Here is a 10,147-nt window from a genome sequence, read left to right on the forward strand (position 1 = left end):
TTAAATTTTTTCTCAAATTCGTTTGTACGTTTATAACTAATTGTTTTACTACATTTATAACTAAGGTTTTAATGTCTCCTTGCCCGAAGTTTCGATGTTCTAAACATAAATTTATTATTATAAAAATTTTTAGAAACTAAAAACCTCATTTAAAGACATTTGAAAATTAAAATGAACTTTCTTCCTCAAAAACAAGTTTGTAGGCAAATAAATAAATATATTATGTCCTTCCAATCCGACGTTCACCAGAGGTCAAGAACCAACCAGAAGACAATCTGAATTTACAGAGCTTTATTTAAATGCATTTCGAATCGGAGTTTATAACGATCCGTCCTCGGTCTACGGATAATAAAAAACAAACAGTTTTTTAAATTTACAGTTACTAAAACACGTAAAATTTCAAAAACAAATAATCTTACATAGGTGTGCTCTGCGACAGTTTTGACTTTTCTTATTTTCTTTGATTTTCATTTTTAATTATTTCAAATATGTAAATTCAAATTGTCTTCTGCGTAGTTCTTGACCTCAGGTGAACGTCGAATTGGAAGGACATAACAAATTTGTTTATTTCTTCCTGTGAGTATGCTCTACAGCTCTAATAACGTCGCAACCGTCTGATTCGAAGCCGTCAGTCATCCTGTATCCAGCGTCGTGACATATGAAGAATCGAAGAGCAGACTTTACAATCAGCAGTTAGATATGAGTAAAAAATTTAATCTACTCCGTATAAGAATAAGAAGAAAGTATAAGGAAAGCAATAGAGAATTCATTAAGAATGAAGCATATCAAAGTATGAGTAGAAAAACTGTAAAACTGCACAAACTATTTGAATATTTAACGTTAAATGAAAGAAAAGATTAGAACAGTAAAGTAATTTTAAATATAACTAACAATAAAATTTCGGATGTCGTATTAAATACAGTATGTGAAAATTAGGTATATCTTTTAACGCTCCAATATACGAATAAACTTCTTTAATAATACTAAAAATAGATAAAGCAATTAACTTACTTAACATTAAAAGAAAAAGAAGTGATTTAAAAGAATAAATTACAGGAGACGTTAGCAAAATAATAAACGGAAATAAGAAAAGGGAAATATTAATAACAGATAAAAAACACAAAATATTATTTTAAAAAATATACGTATGGTTAAGAAATTTTTAAAGCAAAACTAGTAATTATTTATTGTCAAATCGTCACAATGCCGGGTTGTAATTTTTAATCATGTTTTTTAATTTAATTTAAAGTACATGTTCTCCATCTTCAAATTAGCAGGGTCTTGCTCGTGAGCATAATACTTTTCCTGCTAGCAATAGAGTCATGACGGTCATCTATGTAACTTTTTTCAGAGAAAATATTTGAATTAAAGTAACGTGACTTCTGGTTGGACCAGAGGTTTGCATATAGTTAATAGGGGCTTTCTGCTCGTACTGTTTTCGTATCTGGTCTCTGCATTCAGATATGTAACTCCGTTCTGGAGATTAAGGAAAGACTGCCGGACTGACGAGAGTGGAAATTTAAAAATGTACAATGTTTTGAAATTGCAACCCAAAAACATAATGTTGATAGATGACAAATGTAGCGACGTCACATATCAAAATTACAGAACAGTGTTAGGCAATGCGGGATGATTGTGACTGCAGTAATATCGGACCTCATCGTCCTCCCTCAACAGCAGTTTTGTCGTAAAGGGCAATAAAGCCGTAAAGGGTAATAAGTTAATGTAGACAAAGAGCCTTAAAAAGTAGGGTTTAAAGGCGGGAAAAGGCACAATCAGGGGGGTATGGAGATGGACGATAGAGAGAGAGAGAAGAAGAGGAGTGAAGTGGTGGAGCTCGAAAGTGGGATTAAAAATTAAAGTTTTTTTTGTGTTACGATATTTCGTTGTTCCAGTTCTGTGTGACGAACCGGCGGGACGGAATCCATTATTCAGTTCGAGTTCTATACAGTGACTGTAATTGTAAAATCACAAATAAAAAATCAAAACTGTCGCAAAATATACCTATGTAGGTTTATTTGTTTTTTAAATTTTACGAATTTTAATGACTACATTTTAAAAAGTGTTTTATTATCTGTAGACTGAGCAGGGATCGGTACAAACTCCGATCCGAAATGCATATAAGAAGATAGCTGTCAATTCATATTGTCTTCTGAGTAGTTCTTGGACTAAGGTGAACGTCGGATTGAAAGGACAACAAATTTGTTCATTTGCCTACAAACCCGTTCTCAGTGATTACAAAAATAAGAGATTTTATCAGGCGAATATTGCTGATATTAGCTTTCTATTAAACTTTAAACTTCCTATACTCGATATCATAGTATTAATAAATATTTTTGTTAACGTTAATAATAATCAAGGCTGCGATCTTTGGTATTTATCCTCGACACACGAATAAACTCGATAGAAAATTATATATCACAGATTAGTTTCAAAACGTGGAAACGGATCAAAATCGGTTCCGATACATCAGAAAGACAAATTAAATCATGTTCGAAGCCATAGAACAAAATTGCATTTTGCCATATTTTGGGATATTCTGTACAATTCTCTTTGCTTCGACGTTAATATGGAAGTTTGTCAACGTGCTAAGGATACATCTCTTCTCTCTATGCACTTCGGATTTGAAGGAATTCGGACCGTGGGCCGTGGTCACGGGAGGAAGTTCGGGAATAGGAAGAGGCTACGCTAACGAACTGGCCAAACGAGGTTTACACGTTGTAATCGTAAGCAGCGGATTGAAGGCTCTGAAGGCTGCCGCCGAAGAAATTACAACACAATACGGAGTAGAATGTCGCTACATTCAGGCCGATCTCAGCCACGATAATGCCTACGAATACGTCTTCAGCAGACTGAAGGATACGGATGTTGGCATTTTAGTCAACTGTGCCGGTGTTGTGGGTGACTCTCCGTGTCTTATGTTAGACGAGAGCGACAGAAATGTGAATTTAATGTTACAATTGCACATCAAAGCGGTGGTTCACATGACTCGATTGTTTTTACCTTCGATGTTATCTAGAAAAAGGGCCGCCGTCGTTACTGTTTCGTCAATTGCCTCCGCAATACCTTATCCATTTTCATGCGTGTATTCGGCGTGTAAAGCGTTTTCCGATCGTTTCACTCGAGCATTGTCATACGAATATAAATGGAAAAATGTGAGTTTTCAATCTGTTATTCCTTTTATGATTTGGACTAGACTCATTGAAAAACAAACTAAAAATTTTAAATATTTCAAATTGATTAAAATGATGTCGCTCGACAGAGATAAATTCGTCAGAAGTGCTGTAAGAACAATCAATCTTACGGATCATACATGCGGTAATTGGTTTTGTGACATTGTTTTGTTTGATGCCTTTAAAATTGTCAATATTTTTAGGGAACGTGTTATGTTTAAATTTGCACCTTCGTTTAAAAAGTCATTATAAAATATTAATGTAATAATTAAACAAATTATTCCTAATAAATTTTTATAGAATATTTTATCATTTAAATTTTAATTGTGGTCGAAGCTTTGATAAGTTATAGCGTATAAAGCCATAATTAATGATAATATTGTATAGATTTTTGTAATTGTTATAAAAACATACAAATATCCTAGAATTTTATAATAAAATCCTGAAAAGTTGATGATAATAATAATAATAATAACGAGTGCAGAGGCAAAACCGTCAGGAGCTGAAAATTGAAATTGGATGAACAGAGCACGCCATGAAAATATAAACTAAGAAGGGTTTCTCGAAATTCTCGATGCTGGAAAGAGAGTGAGTTAAGGATTACTTTGAAGAATAGTACAGTGGCTTCCACTGTACTATTTTAGTGGCGGTTTTTTGCATTTTCGCGGAAAATAAAACATATTTTTAGACCTCATCTAAAGACTTTTTAATTTAGGGGTCCCCAACCTTTTTGTACCTAAGAGCACATTTTAGAATACCGGTCGGACGGCGGGCATCATTTATTTTTTCAAGGTGAATTTAGAATTGGACATAGTTAATAATACATACACATGATATACAAAAAACATTTAATTCCAAAAATGTAATTTAACATACACAAGAATATTAACAATAATTTTTATAAAACAAGTAATTACTAAACAATGCATACAAAATCTACAAAGTATAAAAATTCTTTATAAAAAAATATAAATCTCAAAGTCAATGTGATTTTTGGCATAGCATTTCATTGGCCATTGCTTTGTAATTAGAAGAGTATGATGTTATTCCCGCTCGTAAGCAATCGTCAAGGGGTTCGTCTGTAAGTCGTGATCTGTACTTTGATTTTATGATGTTTATTGTCGAAAACAATGATTCACACAAGTATGTGGAACCGAAAAACGATTTTGTTTTATGTGCTGCTTTTTTCAAGAATGGAAATTTGTTTTTTTCAACTATATTCCAGAAATTCTCATCTGATACAATGGATTTTAGGATAATGTCATTCTAAAAATCCAAAATTTCTATCTCTACTCCTCCAGCCTACCCCCTCTGGAAAAACCGGGGATCGTATCCGATCGGCTCGAAAATTCCCCAGGAACTTTTCGGGATGATCCAAGCGGATATGTCGGGCTCCGTCCCTCATCACCTGGCCGCCCAATTGTATGGTGGCCGAACACATAATGGGCTTGCTTAAAAAGGCCTTAGTGCCTACAGGGGGGGGGAAGTTTAAATAAGGATAAGTTAAAATTGCTGAAAATATTTTTTAAAACAGAAAAACCTGAAACCAAATTGATGAAGAGTCATGATATATGCAAAATGCACATATTAGTTTAATAAAGAAATGTCAGTCAACTTTCAAATTAAATAACTGTGGTTTGAGAAGTACTTTGGAATAGAAAAATTATTATTATTTTTGTTCTACTTTTATTATTTAAGGGTTAACATGTCTAGATTATAATAATAAGTATTAAAACTTTATCACGAAAACGGATATTTAAAAAAATTACTTCTACAGACACTTTCAATTTTTACTTAGAAATAGATATATTGATTTATTATAAAGGAGACAAACAAAAATGTATTTGAAAAAAAGCATAATTTGAAAAACATAATAAAACAAACATTTGTTTTATTTGGGTCTGTTATTAATCAAAAACAACGAAACACCATTTTAAAGTGATTTTTATTCAAGTAATATATTTATAAATAATATGTAGCCAAAAATGACAGACTAATTAGAGTCTAATTAGTCTCGGAAGATGGAAACTAATTCTTGCATCTACTGAAATCGGATAAGATCGGCTATATAACTATAAAGCTTATGTTACGTTAGAGTTTATCACATCGCGCGCCCAATCTAACACTTTTTAAACATCGTTTTTTCTTCTACCGTATACAAATTAAAGGACACGCGTTAGTTTGGGCACTTGATATGATAAATTCTTACGTAAGATAACCTTTGTAAATATAAATGAAATACAATAATATAATAGAAGGGTTATAAATACAAAATAATTCGATAATCTGAATCTTTGCTGTTGCTATTTCTTGCCCGAGCAACGCCTGTCTCATCTGTTAGTTGTCAATAGAATTGTTACACGAATTGCGATAAATTAAATAAATCAATTAAACTCATTTTTTAAAGTTTTTTATTTTATTGAATAAGAATAATGAAATTTAAACAATCTTTAGATTTTCTATGTAGAAAACGAGAAATGTATTGATAACAACACTTATAAACTCAACCGAGACGTTGAAGATATAAACAGGGTGTCCACAATTTCCAATGTTCAATATCCTTGTGATTTCCAGATTTTAATGGATGGAAACCTTCTTTTTCCGTCATTGACTGAAAATATTGCAGAAATTAAAAACAGTTTTCAATTTATTTAGGGTTACCAAATAAACTGAATGTTGTAAGGCTATTCAATTTTCTTTATTGAACCGCAATCTGAGCGATGTAGAAAAGTTTAGTGTCTGCCTGTGCACCTACTTGAGTGTAAAAAGTTAAAAAAAAAAAAATTATAGTAACTGTAATTTAAATAATATTATTTCCATCGTCATTTTCCGCTTTTTATTTTAATAATTTTGATTGTGATACAAAATAATTTGTGATTAATTTCTTTTTCGGTTTATTAATAGTTTATAAGATTTATTTTAAAAATTTATACTTTTTTAACGGATTAATTAATGACAAATAAAACATGTTAAAAGAAAATTTATAAATATTTGTAATGATTGACTTAATAATTTTAATAAATTCCGCGATTCTACAAAGATTTATTTATATTTTACAATCATTTTGGATACTTACGATTTCCATATTATACACGCGATTTATAAACGGGTACCCAGTGTTATGGATAACCAGAGATCAGTACTCAGGCCGCGTGTGTCATATCTCGAATAGGATTTAATGACGATTTTACTCGTTATTGGTATTTACGATATTTTTAATAAAATACATCCCTGCCCTCAAAACTAAAGTTTTTTTTTCATTTCATAGTAATTAAGTTTGTTAAAAACAGTTTTAGAAACTCGTAACAGATAACGCCACATTTAGTTTTAAAAGTTGTAACTGGGAAAAAAATGCCATCTGTTGCAACTATCAAAACACTTCGCAATTCACCCAGGCCGTGTGTTGCAGAAATGTAACATACACTATACATTAAAATCTGAGCTGTTTTACTTCGAAACAATTTCCTATTTATATAAACGTAGCAAACATATCCTGTGGGAATAGAAATTCCACTTGGTCCAGTAAAGTTGGCTTTTCTAATATTTTTCTTGCAAAATGAATGTAAATAAGTACAATGTCGTAAAAATATAAAACACAAGAACAAATATTCAAGAAACGAACTTCATTTTCTCTCAGTGAACGTAAACCGTAAAAAAAAGTAGGTATATTATTTCAGTGATTATTCTATTTTCTATTAGATTTATATTAAACCGGTTAGGCAACCTCGAATTTGGTAGTTTTTGTTGAACTGAGAAGTTGGTAAGTATACAAAATAGCATGAGTAAAATTGAGGGAAAAAATGCCTTCTTAACAATGCAGATAAAACTGTATTAAATAGCGATCATATCTGCGCTATTTTGTTCAAATAAAAAGCATGGCCCAGGGTAATATCTTATGATCCATTTTTTGTGGCGCTTAATGCATTGACACGTTAAAAACGTGCATGAAAAAAAACGTATATATTAGATTATGCCCATTTAGAAGTCTGTTTTTCAGTATATATTATAAGGTACATGGTAAAAAAACACGCTAAAAGTTCGAAAAATATTCATTGTAGAATAAAGTCTAAAAATTTGTTTGCTGTAAGCAGATAAAAAATTTGAGATTCTGACATACGATAATCTAGTTTATATTTGCAGGAGAGACTGTAAGTGTAACGAATCGAGGTGGATGTTCGATAATTTTAACTGAATTACGATAATTTCAGGGGGCAAATACGATAATTTTCCTGCATGGAGTTCAGAGTGATAGGAATTTTAATTGACAGTTTTAATGCATATTAGATTATTAGGAGGTCTCTGAAATTCATGATCTTTTTGAAAAAGTCTTTTAAAAATTTAAATATGTCGATTGATGTTACTTTAGGACTGTAATACCTAAGACTTGGCAACCGAAATTGGCAGATATTAGGCCTATACTTTTTTTTGAAGGTCCGATTGCAACTAGTTGCAAAGTGTCCGAGTAAACGGTATATATAATCCGTCTACACTTCAGCAATGTACACAATTTACAGTGATTGCAGAGTTTAGATCCGGTTCACTATTTCAACTGTCACTTTATCGATTATCACTATTTTCGCAAAATGTCAACAAGTCTCTTTTGAAAAGACGTTGTTACCGTATTTATCCAATTTTAATGCTCATTCTTCTCGACCTTTTGAGAACTGAGAAACGAAGTGCGAATTAGAATCGAAGTATAAATGAGAAGCTCGTAAATAAAACGTATTGACAGTATCGTTTCCAACACGTTAAACTTGTCAACCGTAATTTGAACAGATTTCACTGTGATTTTACGTCATTCGAGTGTCGCCCAAGTATCGAAATTTCGTTGATTGTAATTGTTGAATTTACATTAACAAGTTTAACATGCTATTATTTTTACCGTTAAAGATAGATTTCGTAAGCCCAATGACAAAGCGAATAAAATCACAGAATGCCCGTAGTTAGCCGTGGGTTCCCGCCTAGCCAACAGACTAACCACGTAGTTTTCCGGGTTTTCTTCGCAATAATAACTTTCCATTGGATGCCATCTCCAGAGGCATCCCCCTCGAAAGATGGCCCACGTGTCGCGTTGCCGAAACCAAACCAAACTTCGATTTCGTATAAACAAATAACTTTTTTTGAATGAAAACAGACTTTGACGAATTAGATTTTAAATTAATTACTTTTTCTCAACTATTTTAGTGATCTATCGCTATTTCTCACTTTTTCTGCCTTTGTAAACATCGTGGTATTTTCGACGCCAAATTGCCACGTGTTAACCTGCATCATTAATTAATGTTTAACAATTTAAATGTCGTCATTTCCTCTGGCCGCTACACTTTGAAAATTTCAAGTTATTTAATTTTCGAGGCCTGAGTAGTGTTCTTTGGTTATCGGTACCCGCGGGTAACCGTTTAAAACTTGCGTGTATAATGTGAAATCGCAAATGTGCAAAATGATTTTAAAATGTGATTAGTAAATATTTTTCTTATAATTTATTCTTTAGTAATTTTCCGTTAAACTTTTTTTTCTAGTGAATTACCATTTTGACCTTTTCAGAAATCAATTCGCAAACAAATCTTTTTAATTTCTTAAATAAATCTTTGTAGAATAGCGGAATTATTAAAATTATTAAGACAATTATTACAAATATTTGCAAATTATTAAAATAATTAATAAATTTTCTTTTTAATATGTTTTATTTTTCATTATGAAATCCGTTACAAAAGTACAAATTTATTAAATTGTTCCTTAATAAATTTTAAATAAGTAGTAATAAACAGGAAAAATTTAATCGAAAATTATTTTGTTACACAAACAAAATTATTAACATCAAAATCTGAAAACGATAATGGAACTGGTATCACTTAGTTAAAAAAACTGAAAATAATTGTAATTCAAGTTTCAGGACTAGTTCATTAATATCTGCATGGAGTTCAGAGTGATAGGAATTTTAATTGACAGTTTTAATGCATATTAGATTATTAGGAGGTCTCTGAAATTTATGATCTTTTTGAAAAGTCTTTTAAAAATTTAAACATGTCGATTGTTGTGACTTTAGATCTCTGTAATACATCTGCCCGATCCTTTTCTAAGTGTTCTGCGATCGTCGTCTTCGCCTTGAATTTTCATAATAATTCTTCACATAAGCATTTAATATAATTTTTAACATTGTCGTTAGTAATATATTTTAAGTAAAAATAATATGTAAAAGTTTTAATAGTTATAGGGGTGATGAAATTTACTCAGAAACTCTGTAAAAGAAATAAGCGTTTGTATTAATTGTCAGACAATAAAAATAGAAAATACAGTGTGTGATTTACGTATGAGTGATACACGTGTAATTAAACGATTGGGAATCTAAAGGTCAAAGTTTCCAAATGCAGATTGAACCAGAACACAGCATTTGATTGCATTTAAAAAGAAAAACGAGTTTCGTTCTTATTTTCAAATGCAATCGGTTTCTATGCCGAGGATGGCGTTTAAAAATACTGAAAACGTACTTTTAATTTGAATTAAAATAACGTGACATCCCGTTTTGAATCGGAAGTTCTAATAATTAATCTAGTCTTTTGTGTTTAAGCATTTCCAATCTGGTATCGACTTTAACTTTTATAACTCAGTCTGTGAGTTAAGAAAGGACGGACGATTAGCAAAGAGACGACAATAGAAATTAAGGCTCAATGAAAGGACTGCAACAGCCTTACAGCTGTGAGTGTATTTGGTAACATCAAATAAACTGAAAACTTTTTAAATTTCTACAATGTTTTCATCGTAACAATCTGAAAATTTCTGGAAAATTGAAAATTGTTGGAAACCCTGTTTATAACTTCAACATCTCTGTTGAGTCTATAAGTGTTGCTATAATACATTTCTCGTTTTCCTACATAGAAATTTATATATAAAATACAGTATATTGTATTAATAATCTATAATAAAAATTTAAAAAATTGTTGATTATGAAAAGTTTGTTTAACTATTATATTAATATT

The 10,147-nt window shown here is 31.2% G+C and overlaps 1 protein-coding gene across 1 annotated transcript; it reads left to right on the forward strand.

Moving 5' to 3' along the window:
* The first annotated feature begins 2,489 nt into the window (after nucleotides 1-2,489).
* On the forward strand, nucleotides 2,490-3,425 carry LOC136970690 (very-long-chain 3-oxoacyl-CoA reductase-like). The gene has a single exon (XM_067265157.1). It carries the CDS (start codon nucleotides 2,490-2,492, stop codon nucleotides 3,423-3,425), a length of 936 nt encoding a protein of 311 aa, XP_067121258.1.
* The last annotated feature ends 6,722 nt before the right edge of the window (nucleotides 3,426-10,147 follow it).

This window comes from Centruroides vittatus, unplaced genomic scaffold (assembly GCF_030686945.1).
Source record: "Centruroides vittatus isolate TY-2023 unplaced genomic scaffold, ASM3068694v2 contig_2104, whole genome shotgun sequence".
Classification (NCBI taxonomy): Eukaryota; Metazoa; Arthropoda; class Arachnida; order Scorpiones; family Buthidae; genus Centruroides; species Centruroides vittatus.

Bases quoted from the DNA above. Each gene is read 5' to 3' on its own strand.
- LOC136970690 (XM_067265157.1), top strand. From the start codon at position 2,490: ATGTTCGAAGCCATAGAACAAAATTGCATTTTGCCATATTTTGGGATA.